At 31.7% G+C, this 17,093-nt stretch overlaps 1 protein-coding gene and 1 long non-coding RNA gene across 4 annotated transcripts; one reads left to right on the top strand and one right to left on the bottom strand.

Moving 5' to 3' along the window:
* Positions 1 to 1,556: 1,556 nt before the first annotated feature.
* On the bottom strand, positions 1,557 to 1,981 carry LOC139777477 (uncharacterized). Its single transcript, XR_011719368.1, has 2 exons — positions 1,771 to 1,981; positions 1,557 to 1,698 (listed from the first exon to the last, which is right to left on the bottom strand). It is a non-coding gene; the product is annotated as an uncharacterized lncRNA (long non-coding RNA).
* A 2,918-nt stretch (positions 1,982 to 4,899) lies between these two features.
* LOC139777476 (cytochrome P450 4C1-like) lies at positions 4,900 to 13,944 on the top strand. 3 transcript variants are annotated; one of them, XM_071714911.1, is made up of 13 exons: positions 4,900 to 5,020; positions 6,038 to 6,262; positions 6,593 to 6,702; positions 6,988 to 7,078; positions 8,792 to 8,977; positions 9,177 to 9,270; positions 9,699 to 9,801; positions 9,974 to 10,079; positions 10,267 to 10,373; positions 10,454 to 10,522; positions 11,143 to 11,311; positions 13,314 to 13,493; positions 13,578 to 13,944. In XM_071714911.1, exons 2-13 carry the CDS (start codon positions 6,106 to 6,108, stop codon positions 13,754 to 13,756), a joined length of 1,551 nt encoding a protein of 516 aa, XP_071571012.1. In that variant the 5' UTR covers positions 4,900 to 5,020; positions 6,038 to 6,105; the 3' UTR covers positions 13,757 to 13,944. The 3 variants fall into 3 exon arrangements, with proteins under 3 accessions (XP_071571012.1, XP_071571014.1, XP_071571013.1); XM_071714912.1 differs by having other exon boundaries at positions 4,935 to 5,012; XM_071714913.1 differs by lacking the exon at positions 11,143 to 11,311 and having other exon boundaries at positions 13,578 to 13,798.
* Positions 13,945 to 17,093: the final 3,149 nt, after the last annotated feature.

Here is a 17,093-nt window from a genome sequence, read left to right as displayed (position 1 = left end):
TTGCGCTGTCGCGCGTAGCCGCGCGTTATCGCGAGGCGAGGTGCTACAACGCGCGCATACGTGCGTACGCGATACGGCGTACGCGTGACGACGAGCGTCTACGATATGCTTTGCGGCATTTTAGACTTATAGGACACTCGCCGTCGCGCGTACGCCGTTCCGCGTACGCGCGTATGCGCGCGTTGTCGCATCTTGCCTCGCGACAGCGCGCGGCTGCGGCCGCAATCGCGCGGCAACCGCGCGGCAGAAACGCCTCGTGTGAACAGGCTCATAAAAATATTAAATATAAAGCCCGGTCTACGTAGGCCGCAGTTCGCAAAACGCAAGACACACGCACAGTCTACATGTCAATCTAACCTCTATACACAGAGAGGTTAGATTGACATGTAGACTGTGCGTGTGTCTTCCGTTGATTACATTCGTTGTAATCATCGACCGGCAACTACATTCATTAATATACATTTTAAAGAAATATACAAGGTACAAGGTTACTTACATCTTCTGCTTCTCTTGCTTCTATCAGCATTGTAAAGCGAATCACATGTTCGCACACGTCTCACGCGCGCGGCAACAGCAAGGTCAAGCTAAGCGTGCGCCGTGCCGTAATATGAGTCAACATGCCCCATCTCTACATATGTCAACATGCCCCATCCCTACATGATTTTTATTTTAGTCATTTTATTATAATAAATTAATATTGTTACTCAAAATAACATGTCGTATAGTAACAAAAACTTTTCTTTTAACTAATAATACGTTACTTAGATTTACTTCTCAAGCTGAAGAACATTAATAGTTGCTTTCCATTTACATCAAAACTCAGATAAATCTCACTTCTGTCTTTCTTCAACATTCATGTTGAAGAAAGACAGAAGTGAGATTTATCTGAGTTTTGATGTAAATGGAAAGCAACTAATACGATATTTTGTACCGCTCGAAAATTCACTTGCCACCTCTTGAATCAGATTTTTCTTTTTGTTTTATTGTAATACTTATCTGATTTAAATAAAACTTTGGGGGAAGTACCTATGTCATAAAAGAGATATTTTGTGATAACTTTTCCGTTGTTTTTTTCGCTATAAATACATAAACGAAACGCAACGCCAACTTGCCTCTTGTGCCAACGAGCCCCGGTCTCCCCTAACGGTAATTATGCATTTTAGGGGAGGCACCTCCGATGACCTTGACCTTGACATATGTTGTCAAGGTCACCCTCCTGAGTGACCTACAGAAAGTTTTAGCCGGCGCTCGTTTTTTATTAAAAAATTATAAACAAAAAAAGTTTGAAAAATGTAGCAGTTATTTTGAGTACTTATAGACATAAGTGACTGATATTTATGTGGAAATAGTACATGTATGAACGAAGGAAAATTATTTAAAGCAGTGAATTGTTGGTATATTGAAAGAAAAGTTATTTAAAGCAGAGAATAGTTGGTATATTGAAAAGTATATATACAATTGTATATGTTAGAAAGCATAAATATAAAGTATTCCCTGCTTTAATCAAAAGCATAAACTGTTCTTTGCTTTAATCATTTAATTGAAATAACAGTATGTAAATACATTATTACCTTTTATTATTCTCTTTTTAATACATATATTATTAATTTTTACGTAGTTCGAAATTTAAATCTAACATTTCTTTGAAATAAACGCATGGTAACTATAAACACGACTACGTCGATCTCGTCCAAATTCCTACAAATTTATGAAAGACATTTAATAAATATACATATATTTAATATAGTTATCAAAAATTAAAAGACTTACTTCGTGATTTAAATAACGAAACCTATCTTTGACATTGCGCTTTCTTTCGTTTGTGTATGCTTCTTTCAAGGTAAAAGTTAAAATGTCGTGTAGAAAATCTTCTGAAATTGCATTTAAATATGCAAAATTCACTATAATCATCCGATTATGATCCTTGAAATTTTTGTCCCAAAACATTTTTCTTATAAATTTAGGCCAAGTTTTCGCATCACCAACAACATCTTGAGCCGCAAGCCAAGGATTTTCATTTATTTGATCTATTGAATATGCCATATTATATAAATATATTGTCCACATAAAATCGCTTGTCCACAGCGTGAAATTATTTCGGTAACTGAGTAGTATCTGAAAAGGTGAATCTCGCGTAAAGCTATGTTTACATAGAAGTATAAACATAGGAGTAGGAATAGTATTTACCTATAGATCGAAATTTCAGGATTGCTGACTATAAATTTATCAAATTTTTTGATAGCCATCGGTAGAGTCTATCTTATTTAAAAAAAATTATTTTCGAAAAAAAATGAAGAAAAAGTCCCTTAAAAAATCGAAGTTATTGGAATCCCATTTTCTTATATGTCTTAAAAATTTCGAAATTAAGTCTAGAATTTGTGAGATTTTTTTGAAAAAAATCAAAACGGTTGCACTGAGAAAAACAAACATTTTTTACTTAAATCCTTAAAAAAACAGTTATATTGCCCATTAAACATTTTTTCGATATTTTCTTCGAAAAGTACAGAGAAAAACGAAAAGAAAGCCCACCTTGTTTTTTACAATATCTTTTTTCTTCTTAAAGTTACAAGCATTTGAAATTTGCCAAATTTTAAACTGCATTTTTTTTCAAAAATCCATAACTTAAGTATGAGTAGAGATAAAAATCTACAAAAAATCATGGAAGCTACTTTCATTTAGTGCAAAAACACAAAAAATTATCAGCCAAATCAAAAATGGTCGGGGTCAATCATTGGTTGATTTGGCATGGAATGCCCCATATATACTTTTCAATATACCAACTATTCTCTGCTTTAAATAATTTTCCTTTGTTCATACATGTACTATTTCCACATAAATATCAGTCATTTATGTCTATTAGTACTCAAAATAACTGCTACATTTTTCAAACTTTTTTTGTTTATAATTTTTTAATAAAAAACGAGCGCCGGCTAAAACTTTCTGAAGGTCACTCAGGAGGGTGACCTTGACAACATATGTCAAGGTCAAGGTTATCGGAGGTGCCTCCCCTGAAATGCATAATTACCATAACGGTAAAACCATAATGACAATGCTTTTAAACATTTTTTTATACTAGACGAATAAAAAGTTATTTATATGGCAGTTATTAATGATTCATTCTATACGTGTATGTAAAAAATTATTTGATAACTTGTTTTGTGATTACTCGTTTACGATTACATATATCTTAATTCCATAAAGAGATTTGATGTACCTATGTATACCTTTCATAGTATTTTTATGCTGTTGAAATTAATTTAGATCCAATCTCTTGCGCATGTACGATTAAGTATAGTGTAAACGGAATATTTTGTTATTAAAGAAAGTAAATATAAAGAAGGAGCTTTAGTTTTCGCCATTCTGCACTTACAAATATGTATATAAGCTTTATTATTATTCTTGTTATTCTTATTATTTATTAATCAGATTATATCTTGCTTCTACTTTTCTTCAAATGTTATTAATTGATGTTTACCGGGTTTAACGTACTTTATATTAATCTTTACTATACTAATCTTATTTTCACTAACGCTTATATTTCCTGTCACAACATGTACACTCAATTTACGAATCGCAAAACACAAAAGGCTAATCGTTCACATTTACAAGATTTACAAAATACTTGTATCACTACTTGTATCACTTGTACCACTAAAACGAACAATCATCATACTGTCGCCGCTAAATACAATAACGTCGTCGACCACCGGACACGCGGAAAAAAGCAATGCGCCGATGAGCGCCTATCTCGCTCGCTCTTTTAAGGTGGGTATAATAATTCGCATTCGCTTTGGCGTATACATTTACCGAATGTAAACAACGAACGTTCGCGTTCGCTGTTCGTTCGGTGTTCGTTCGCTAGGTGTATACCCACTTTTACTCTCCCGCTCGCTCGTTCACTCTCTCGCTCACTCTCCTGATTCATGCATACAACGCGCGCTATCTCGCTCGCACTCTCTCACTCATTCTTGCACTATCTCGCTCGCTCACTCTCTCAATGCATCTTTTTTTTGTAATTTAAAGTGACGCTGGGTACTAAGCTCTTACCGTCTATCACTTGCAATATGTCAACAACAACATTTTAAACTCTTAAACGGATTATTAATTCATATGGATCTTTAATCTTTAACTTCCCATTAAACAAGGAATCCACCTCTTAAACGAGGTATATGCGAGACGAAGGCCGGGCCGGAATCGAATCACGGACCTTTGAGTTACTATATAATCAGTAATCACTCTGCACGGAGCCACGCGTCATCACCCTCTCAATCCATCAGCGTGGCTTGATAGCGCACTCTAGCTCTCAGAAATTGCAACCGTACAAGAAAATCTTATAAACTTTATAGGACATACTAAAAATTCTCCTGCTCGCGTAAATATACACCGTAGTGTCTCGCGCTGCACGTGTACTTAGCGCGAGACACTACTGTGTCTTTTGATATTTCCACGTATGAGCGTCTAGACTTTAGACTCTTGACTCTAGAGCATTCTCGGCGGTTGGAGAGATAATGATGCAATCACCACAATTTATACAATATCAAAACAATTTTTTTATTATAAAATGTATTATATTACATACTGTTTGTGCTGACATTGCAGCACTAAGAAAAGTAATCGAAAAAAGTTGAAGAAGTTTTCAGATCGTTGTATAAATAGATACGGAACATTTATCATTCCATATTAACCTCTTCATTAATTGTAATATCAATCATGCAAATCATATGCAACATTTGTAATGGTTCTAACCATTTCGATAACTCTTGTATTGATGATATTATTAATATTGCTTATATAAGTAATTTTTTTAAAAATCTTATAAAAAGCTTATTAATAATAAATTTTAGATGTTGTTATTATCTAAGACTGTTCAAGTCATTTAAATGATCAAACAAAACATCACAAAAGCGAACGAATAATCAATAGATCAGTACCAGAACTGAACAGTTACTCGCAAGCGTTTAATATAAGAACTTCAATTTATTGTGAAACACTTCATAGTAACGAAAACATTTGTAATAATGTAATATCTTTAAAATATTTAGAAATAAAATTAATTTTTACTAAATTTACATGTTTGTTGTGCACATGCACATTTTTTAATCAAATAAATAATACATTATCTCTTTAAAATTGTTAGTGTCAATAAAGTATTAATAGAGTATTTTAGCGTACTTTTTACTTACCAAACGTATTTAAAATATAAAGACTTTAAATGATACATATTTAGTGATTTGTGTAATTTAAGAATTAAAAGAAGTTATCAACACATAAAAAAGAGGGCGTAGTGCCCAACAGAGTATTCGTAACCTTTATGTAAAATAATACTTTAACAAACGTTTTGCTCTGTTATCAGATCATATTTAGTGTAATAAGTTAAAATAATACATAAAGACTAGTAAACAAAAGGATAAAAATAAAAACCGCAATACATTTCATTAATCGCATTAGTTCCTATCGTTAAATAAAATTCAAATCGAACGCACATCCTATTTCTTTAAAGAATAAGAGTCGAGAAATAAACTGAAATAAATAACAATTCACAAATAACAACATGTCACATAACATGTCACATGTCAATGAACTAATAACATTAGTGAAAATTTTACAACCTGACTCTCTACATAGAACACCATGATCATCTCATCACATTACTTATGTACGTATTCAGAAAACATTTTTCTTACACGTTTATTTCGATGAAATGTTATTAAATATTTGTAAATCCATAATTCATTTCAGTATACTCTTCGATTTTTATACATTGAAGAAATACAAAGTGCGTTTAATTCAAATTTTATACAGTATATAGTAGAGTGATAAGAACTAATGCGATTAATAAGTTTATTGTGATTTATATTTTTGTATTTTTGTTCACCGGTCTTTATGATAAATCTTAACTTATCACATTAAAGATGGTCTGATAAAGACTAAACATTTGTCAAAATATTATTTTAGTTAACAGTTACGGCACAAACACGCTGTTGTGGCTCTATGCCCTTCTTTTTATGTGTTGATTTCTAATCAATTGAATTTTTAGACATTAAAAGAAGACAGCAGAAGGAAACAAAACTTGCTTAAACTGGCTAATTATTTCGTCGGCCGATAATGATCACTATTATATTGCTATTACTTATTTTTATTCTACTGATATCTAATTATTATGTGCACTATCATGGAAAAAAGGGGCGACTTATCAATCTTATACCAGGACCATCAGGTTATCCGATTGTTGGAAATGCATTTCAATATCTTGTTTCACGAGGTAAGTTATAACTTCACATACAATATTCCCGTAAATAAATATTCACCTGTGCCCACAAATTTTTAAATATAATATTTGCAAACATTTTTCTCTGAGATATATAATTATCGATATTATTGCACGTTAACTACTTTTAAGAATTATTAAGCTTATAGGTAAATATTTTCAAGCAATAACATTCATTTTCTGATCATTGAAGTTATTTGAGGAACAATGAAATATCTAGGTACCTACATTAAATATAACGATAAAGACAATCATACATATTTCAATCAATATTTATAATATTTCCGTGAATGTACATAATAAACATATACATACATTTTTTAGAAGAACAATGGAAGCTACTGGTTACCATAACTGACGAGTTTTATCCCATTTTTAAAATATGGTTTTTCTTTTTTCCTATAATTTCCGTCCGTCATCCGAATGATTTAGAGGTGAAATATGAAAGAAATTTTATTCTGTTTTTTTTATATTATAAATAGATATATTAGCGATAAGATGTTTACTTTTTTTATAAGATGTTTTTTATCTTGAAAAAATATGTTTAAATCGTCAAAAGTCGGAAATAATTAAATATTCAAGATTAAAGATGATTATCTCTTCATTCATCTGTCAAAGAAGATTGAATATTTAAAATACTCTTGAAATCAATTAATTGATTATTTAAATGGCATCTGTATTAAATAACGTTTAACTTAATATATCTTCTGTAATTTCAGACAATATTAAGCAGCACAAAACACATCGAAAAGAGTCTTCTTTATGATGTTTTACATCCGTGGTTCGGTACTGGTCTTCTCACTAGTGGAGGTAACATAACGATATCAATGTAAATGTAAATAATGGTAGATGCTTTATTAAATTTTGCTTTGGCTTCTTATTAAATTTTGTTTTAAGTTTCAATTTTGATAACAAAACAAATCTATGTAATCCTTTCTAAAAAAAGGCATGTTAAGTCGATAGTCGAATTTATTGTTGCCGCTTTTCCGCGATGCTGATTGGTTTTCTCGCTGCGCTTACTTCATTTGCAGCTGTCATCGTATATTTTGACAGTTGTGTGTATCAAGAAATTAATAGTGTAATAGTAATAGCATAATGTTAAAGCTAAATAGCGCGCGCGAAGCGCGCGTCTGTGGTGCTAGTTAAATGTAAATAGCATATATTCTATTACGCAAGAGAATTCAATTTAAAAATATTTACTTTATTTCTTTCAATCGATTATCTTGAATTAGATCAATATTAATTAATAATTTGTGCGCGAGCGGAGGAAGGAATCGGAGATGAGGCGCGGAAGAGAGGCTTAATTCGAGAAATTGTCTTTAAATCTATAGTATATTTACACAGTCGAAATATAAGTCCATATTTACAATATTTACAATAGCTGCGTTCAGTAGAAAGTTTATTTTGCAACTGTTGGAAATCTTCTGAACTCAGATTGGATTATTCTTTTAGATCTAAAGAATAATCCAATCTGAGCTCAGAAAACTTCCAACCGTTGCAAAATAAACGTTCTGCTGAACGGGGCCATTGTCTTTGATTCGGTTACGCAAGTCCGCGAGCCACGGATTTGATGATTCGCGAACGCCGAAAAATTCTCCGTTCCGCGAGCTACGGTTCATACCGAAAGGAGACTTGACGCGAGCCACGAAAGTCTCTCGGTAATCGCTGCGAAAGACAAGCTATTGTTTCGGTTCAGTACCTATATATAGCAATACAGTTATATTCGGTAATCGCTCCGGGTAATAATCGAGTGCGGGGCCGCACGCAGAAGTCCGGGATTTTATACGAGCGCGTCACACGAACACCGGATTCCCGGCAACGAGCCGGAAAAGTCGAGCCAATCGGCCGCCGACCTACCGAATATTCGTTTAATTTGAACTCAGCTGATTTCGGGATCGACAGCCGATCAACTGTTTTCGCTGAAGTCTCTCGCTTTGTCTCGGGTATTTTACTTCGCGTACTGAGACCCCGAGACAAAAGGAGAGAGCCAGCCTACGCAGAAAAAGAAACAGTTTTTCTGCCTCTCGAAGATTCTGAGAATAACACCGGTTATTCCCGAAATAAATTTAAGTTTAGCTTGATATAATATTACGCATGATTCGCGTAATCGAGGCAATTCCCGCGGAGATTACGAGATGAATTCACGCGGGGTTTAAGGAGGGCTCGCGGTTTCGAACATAATTAGATTTACATATGTTCACAATATCTTATATCAATCATGAAAAAAATAATTGTATTATTAAATATAAAAAAATAAATTATTAAATGATATAATCATATTAAATATAAATATTATAAAAAGAGATAACAATTAAGCGTATTACAAAGAATTTCTTTCTCGTTTTATTACACGATGTGTTGTCGCAAAAGTTTAAACGCATATCACAAAAAGAATACATTAGTAATATTCAATGGTTATTGAAAATTAAAATTATTGAAAATCAATTAATTTTAAACAAAAAAATATATGTTTTACTACACATTGTTATCACACAATTATGCAATATGTTATTTATGTTTCAGGCGCCAAGTGGCATTCACGACGAAAGATATTAACCCCCACATTTCATTTTAATATATTACAGCAGTTTATTCAGATTTTGATCGAGGAAAGTGAAAACATGACCAAATCTTTGAAAAATGCAGGAGACACAGTTGTGAAAGATTTAGTACCATTTTTTAGCGAACATACGCTGAATGCAATATGTGGTATGTTGTGTTCATAACTGTAAATTTTATTTTATAAATTCCTATTGATAAATAAAATTATACTAAAATCAAATTTTTAAAACTGTAAGTATCAATATCACAACATAGATACTGATTCGTATATAATTTTGACAGCCACAGATACTTTTGAAATATATATGATAATATTATCATGATACTTTTACAAATGCGTTTGCAGAAACTGCCATGGGCACTTCTTTACGAGGCCTTGGTGATTTCCAGCAACAGTATCGAGAAGCGGTTCATCAAATGGGCGAACTTCTTATTTATAGGTATAATAATTCATGTGTTATTAGATGTAATAAATAACTGTATATCCATATTCTGTCTTAATTAAAATATGAGTTCATATTGTATAATTATATGAAGAGGTAAGTATAATAATACAATAATTAATGTAAAACAACACTTTCGTTAATTAGGAATTTATAAATTACATATTTGTTAAATTGTCTATTTGAAAATAAACAGAAATAAATATAAGAATAAATAGTTAAAAGAAGGTATAATGTTTTAACTATATAAGATTTTGCATATCTCTGTAGCATAATTTTATTAGTGTTTAAATGTATTCTTTTTTTCATATAGTTACTGAAATAGTACAAATTGCAAAAGTATATAAAAAAATTAAAGAAATGTGTGTTTTCCAAATATTATTATGTTCTTAAAGTAACATGCCTAACATTTATTAATTATTTAGACTATGTAGGCAATGGCTGCACAGCGATTGGATATTCTCGTTGACGTCTAAAGGTAGAGAGCAAAAGAAGATGCTGAAGATATTACATGGATTTACTAAACGAGTACGCAAAAATGCTACTTAATATTATATTTAGACAGTATCTATTTAGAATTATTACAACACAAAAAAATTACAACATGATTATTACGTAGAAAAATTAAAATTTATGAATGTTAACAACACATTACTAATGTATTTATAAAAAAAAAACCATTAATGTTGTATTTACATAGATAATTGCTGAAAGAAAACTTTATCATGATCGTACTAATGGGCAATACTTGAAAAGCTTTGATAATGACACGTCGGCAAATAGAGATGACGCAGAACCGGTAGGAAGTACGTAATGTAATCGGTAGCTATTCTTTAAATCTGGTTGGTTCAATATCATAAATTATATTTTACAACTTATGAATATTATACATATAGTTTAAATTCTTAACGTAGTCAAGTTTATGTAACAAAAACGTCACAGAAGAATTTGGCTGTTAATTTGATACAGACATGTTTACATATTTCGATTTAGTACGAAGAAAACGACTTGCAATGTTGGACCTTTTAATAGCAGCATTTCGCGATGGCCTTATGATTGATTCAGATATTCAAGAAGAAGTTGATCTTTTTATGTTTGCGGTACATTTCTTTTTAACCATTTTTATTCATTATTTGATTTATCGGTATATGATACATTAGTGTATACGATTATATTATAGGGTCATGACACTACAGCGATGGGTCTGTGCTACATTTTGGCACTATTAGCTGAGCATAACGACATTCAGGTATCCATCGTCAAGTATGAGCCGCCATTCTTAGGCAAAGAAATTAATTGCTTCCAAAAGTTATTTGTTAACCCTCCGTCTGTATACGTGAGTCTACGGCGTCCAAGCCAAAATGATATCTGCTTATCTGTAAAACTTGTAAATCTGCCAGAAGATATTAAATAAATGATATTTATCAAAATGATTATAAAATCGTCAACTACAATGTTTCATGATTTTTTCCAGATTTTTAAAAATACTTTAAGGTAGAGAAAGATAGCGTCGAACGTGGTAGACCCACTCCGACGGGGCAAAAAAAACGTATGCAGACGGAGGATTAAATATGAATCAATATCTAACGTTTTAAATGTTTTTTTAAGTGTGTATATGTACACGATTCGCTTTTTTTGTATTAATAGATATATAGAAATTATGCGCGCACGCATGCATATACGCATACGCTTAAGCGTACGCACATGTTTCAAATATTCTTTTATATCTTAAGTGTAATTTATATACACATATTTCAAATGCGAATTAATCAAAACGTTTGTGAAATAAATATTCCCGGAATATATTTGTTTCTACGTAAAAATATCACAATAACAAAAGACGCCTTTTAATTAACAATAATCATACAGGATCGTGTCAGGAACGAAGTCGATATAGCCTTGCAAGAGAATGAACAGAAATATACCATGAAATTATTGCAAGACCTACCATATTTAGACAGATGTATAAAGGAAGCATTGCGCTTATATCCCAGCGTGTATTTAATATCACGAATTGCTGCGGAAGACGTAAAATTACGTATGCATTTAACCAATTTTTTCTTGTATAAATTTTTTAATGTATTACGCAACATGTCAACAAATGTATGAAGTAAATACGCATAAAAAGCAATATTTCCATATATTTCAAAGATTTAAAAATTTGGGTAATTATGCAGTAATACGGACCACCTTCCGATGACCTTGACCTTGACATATGTTGTCAAGGTCACCCTCCTGAGTGACCTTCAGAAGGTTTTAGCCGTCGCTCGTTTTTTATTAAAAAGTTATTAGATAACAAAAAAGTTTCGAAAATATAGCAGTTATTTTAAGGTTATTGAGAAGCATAAACGACTAATATTACGTCTTTTTTTTTAAGTAAAAAATATCTCGTTTCGCGTGAAAGTCGCTACTTTACCAAAATACAACATTTAAAGCAGTAAATTGTTGATAAATTGATGCCTTTTTGTTAAAGCAGAGAATACTTTATTTCGCGAGAAAGTCGCTGCTTTACCAAAACAAGTAAATTTTCTTCTGAAGTATGGAATACTTCATTCGTTTATTCACTGCTTTAAATGTTGTGTTTTGGTAAAGTAGCGACTTTCACGCGAAACGAGATATTCTTTACTTTAAAAAAAAGACGTAATATTAGTCATTTATGCCTCTCAATACTTAAAATAACTGCTATATTTTCGAAACTTTTTTGTTAATAACTTTTTAATAAAAAACGAGCAACGACTAAAACCTTCTGAAGGTCACTCAGGAGGGTGACCTTGACAACATATGTCAAGTTCAAGGTCATCGGAGGGTGGTCCGTATTACTGCATAATTACCTTTTTAGAAAATAATGTTAAGCAAGTAATGCTTAATAAAATTTAAATAATAATTACATTATATTTTTTATCTTGCAAACTATAGAGCAACTATCCCTATGTTGCATTAGATACACTAAAAAAAATTTGTGAATCCATTTAGTAATAGGTTTTTTTGAAATATTTGATTATTATTACCAATTTTAATAATAACAATACATTTTGTAATAATTATACACATTTTAAAAAATCAAACTTTGCGTTTAGTTGAGCCAACTAAATTATGTAGTACTTATTATCAAACAGTTTCGTGAAAATTACTCTAGTTTAATGATAATTAACAAACAGTTTGATAATTAGTATTAAATTGTCTTAAAAAGCCTTATCTGATTGGTTTGCTGACAGTTACTCAATTATTTAGTAAGCAATTTGGTTACATTTATCATTACTTGATAATAATTATCAAACTTTGCCAATATTAACCAAATCATATCAGGTTTTGCTAGAATTATTTGTTAACATTACAGTGTTGGAAAATTTGTGTTAAATATAACATAAATCACATGTCCCAAACGGGCCACTCAAATTTTTGTGTTAATTTAACATAATATGGATGTGTTAAATGGTAACATCGATACTATGTTAAAATATTTCAACAGAAAGGAAATGTAATTTTGATCGTAATTTGAGGTCAATTATGTGTACAATTAACATAACTTTTATGTTGTTAAGATTGTAAGATAAAATCAACACTCTTTTTCTGTAAATTTTTATTCCCACTTCTGTTATAGAGCAAAATTAACACTATTTTTCTGTAAATTTTAACACATTTAATAAATACATTCAAATTGTGTACTTTAACATATTTTTTTAAATTATTTTAATAATTTTGCATTTTAAATTTGTTAAGTTAAATTAACATAGCAGGCATATGTTAAATCTACACATGTATGTGTTGATTATTTTACACAAAAATTTTAACAAGGACTTTTTTAAACAAAACTACAAAAATTTTCCAACAGTGTAACCAAATTATTTCGTCGCAATCACCTATACGTTTAGTTGAAACTACTTCACCAAGGTTTTTGGTAACATTAGTCAAGCCTGGATTATTATAACAACCAAGGATTACTAGACATTTTTTCAATGTATATATTCAATTTTAAAATTTTAATGCAGCTTAAATTATTATTTCTAAATCTTAATTATATTGTACGATATGCTTTTTAGAGTCATATTTGGTACCTGCTGGAACATTCTTGCATCTTAACATTTACGGAGTCCACAGAGATCCTAATTTTTGGTCAAATCCAGAAGTATTTGATCCTGATAGATTCTTGCCTGAGAAGATCCGACATCGTCATCCTTATTCGTATTTACCATTCAGTGCTGGTCCACGTAACTGCATCGGTACACTGTTTTTTTTTTATATCCTGATATGTATTGTATAATACCATGTTATATTAACAGATTACGATATGTACCAAATTGTAGGTCAACGATTTGCTATGCTGGAAATGAAGGCCATGATAGCTCCTCTGGTACACAATTTCTACTTGGAGCCTATTGATTATTTAAAGAATCTTAGGATGCAGGTTGATTTGGTACTTCGCCCTGCTCAGCCACTTCGTGTAAAATTTATCCCTGTTTATAAAACGAAAGCAAGCCCTTGAAATAAATATCGACTTAATGAAGATCATAAAAGGCTAAAGAAAGGTTTTATTTGCTTACACAATAATTGTCAATAGCACCGTAAGAGTAACACTTTGCACACGTGTCATTATCGGTCACAAAATAAAAATATAAATAAAATGTAATAAATGTATAAAATATATTAAATAAATAATTATTTTACTATATAGTCAATAAAGTATTACAGTATTTTATTGCAGTATTTTATTACACAAAAAAACTGCATTGCAGCGCAAACAAACAATTATTTTTATAAATAGTAAATAATAAGTTATGAAATGCTCTCTTTGCATTCCCTGTCACATCTGGCCATTTCACTGGCCTCCTTTTTCTTTCTCTTCTTTTCTCATTGCTATTCTCTTATAGCACTTAGATTTGTTCGGTAAAATAATTACTAAGATACACAGATCACGTGGCTTCGTCATACTTTGTACGATATTAAATACGACGCGTATTTAATAATGTTGCAACAGCAGAGAGATAGAAGCCTGACCTCTGCGATGTTTCACAAATAAAAGTTCAATAAAATGAAGTATCAGTACATGACCGTCGAATCTGTACCACGCAAAAGACAAAAGATATTGCAGTAAATAATAAATAGACGGTTCTTCTTTGAGGATAGGTCATTAGTAACTGCAATAATTTATTTATTATAAAGAGAAAACTCTTAAAAAGTGTTGAACAGTTTATGTAACAAATATGGTGGAAATAGAGAATGACCCTCAACCAATTTTGTGGTCTTCTAAATTCGAATCAAATTGTATGCCAAACAATGCTACATGATGAGACATTAATCTCAGCAAATTTTAAGTTGAGGATAATTTTGGAGATACGGAAAGTCAAAGTGGCCAAATTCCCAATATTGTCCAAGCACAAAGGACACAAAAAAAAGTTAAAACTTTTTTGATAATAGTGGTAATTTGATTAGAATTAGTCAGAATAGTTCTCTGACCACCGTACTAAAAATCCGACCCCTCCACTCCTGTTGCTTAATTTTTTAAAGAGGCCTCCAAAAAATCTGTTCCCCAAAAAAGTTTTTGCTGAATTTCTCGAAAACGGATATAGTTACGAAAAAATGTTTCAAATGGAAGTTGTTTATCTTGGAATTCTACACAAATAGGTCTCTTTAGTTTTTTTCGTAGGGCTAATCCTTTGGCTCGAAAATTCTCTCACTCGCTCACTCTCTCAATGCATCTTTCTTTTAATTTAAAGTATAAGAACTGACGCTGAGTCTGTCTTACTAAGCTCTTACCGTCTATCACTTGCAATATGCCAACAATATAACTTTTCAAACTCTTAAGCTGAGTATACATTTAGCGAACGAACACCGAACAAACAGTGAACGCAAACGTTCGTTGTCATTATTCAACAAATATAATCAAAAATCTCAAATTGCTAAATGCAGCAAACACCGAATCTAGTCGAATTCTGGTGTTTGGCGCAACCGAGAAAAAGAACAGACAACCAAGGAACACAAATGCGAATAATGTCCGAACGTTCGCGTTTGCTGTTCGTTCTCTAATTGTATACCCAGCATAGGCGTAGGCCGGGCCGGAATCGAATCACGGACGCATAACACTTGCATATGATTTGCATGATTGATATTAAGTCAATGGTTCTAACCATTTCGATAACCCTTGTATTGGTAAAACTATTTATATTTCTTATATATACAATTTTTAAAAAAATTTTATAAAAAGCTTATTAATAATAAATTTTAGATATCGTTATCATCTAAGACTGTTCGCGCCATTTAAATAATCAAACAGAACATCATAAAAGCGAACGAATAGTCAATAGATCACACAGAAAAAAAATAATATTGTTGATTTGAAAATATATTTAGTTTCAAGTTCCAACGACGTGGAAATCTTGAAATAAGATTAGATTAAGCAAGAATGTTATTTCCGGGGCCCCTCAATTTGATAGGTGTATTTGATAGATCTTTCGCTGAGAAAAAGAATACCGCAAACCACAATGCATAGTTTTCGAGATATTAATTTTATTAATTTATATAATCTATTACATAGTATAATAATAATATACACAGAATTAGCAGTGACCCCTACGCAACTCTAACACCCCCCCCCCCCTTCCTTTCACTCACAACATTTCTTTTCATACTACTCTCTTTTGTTTGACGTGTTATTATTATTCAAACGTGTAGTATACAAGTCTAGTCCGGCATTTCCAGGCTCACTGCATATGGAATATGGATGAGACGGGAATTACAACCGTTCAGACACCGAATAGAGTCATCGGACGTCGAGGAGTGAAACAAGTCGGGCGAGTGACTTTTGCGGAAAGAAGAATCCTCGTAACTATTTTTTAATAATGTTTCGCATAAAAATTTTAAATAAATTTTTATATTTTTCTCTTGAAAAACAATTATTAAAATGTATCCTATCATTTTTCAGGATTAGATGTACGTATATGTATTGAAAATGCAGTGTGACGTTTAAACCCCGGCATTTTTTAGGTTTCAATTTTTCCACCGTTGTCGTTTTTGCTCTATACCGGTTAAACAAAGCGACGTAGACAAAAATTTCCTATATAAATTTTGTAGCTAAAGGTTCACTCTTTACAGTGGTATACCACATTTAACTAAAATTATTTATTTTGTTGTTAAAAATCGGCACCGAAAAAAAACTGACGTTTTAGCCCCAGTCTCCCCTACATCGTGGATAGAAAGGTTAAGTTTTTTGTTATAAGTTTTGGAATGTGTTTGTTTAATTTTATAATTTATTTTTCAATGGGAGAATTCTTTTATTGGACAAGACGAATGCATTCCGAAATTTATCACAAAAGAGGAACAATATTTCTGTCCATGATTGTACAATTATCCCCTTTCTAGTTAAACCATTATAATTTCCGGCTCATTGTATATAGAATATCCATATAATATCGCGAGTGCTATATAATTAATATCTTGCGACATTTTTCGGTCTGCCTCAGATATCCTGTGGACGTCATCTAAGATGTCTGCAAGATACTAAATAGCCGGACATTTATGCATCTGCTGGATATCCACCGGATATCTGAGACCATTTTGGGATGTCCTGCGGTTATTGAGATATCCCAAAATGATGTCTGTAGGACGACCCTCAGATAAAGTGTACTGTATGAGTTATTCTTGGAACCTGTTTAATGCAACATCATAACATCTCATTATATTCTTCTATTATTTAAATGGTCTCTAAGAGTTCGAGTTTGCTCAGTTTGAATATGCGTTTTCTTTCGATTGTTAGTTTTATAATTTACATGATTTGTATTACAACCCGAAAGAGTAAATTGCGAGTCCCTGACTGAAAGACATAT

The sequence above is a fragment of the Temnothorax nylanderi genome, unplaced genomic scaffold (assembly GCF_030848795.1).
Source record: "Temnothorax nylanderi isolate EJ_2023f unplaced genomic scaffold, tnyl_v1.0 TNYL_tig0150_pilon, whole genome shotgun sequence".
In the NCBI taxonomy this organism is placed as follows: domain Eukaryota; kingdom Metazoa; phylum Arthropoda; class Insecta; order Hymenoptera; family Formicidae; genus Temnothorax; species Temnothorax nylanderi.
The sequence above is the reverse complement of the archived record's forward strand: the minus strand, read 5'-3'. Positions and strand labels throughout refer to the sequence as shown.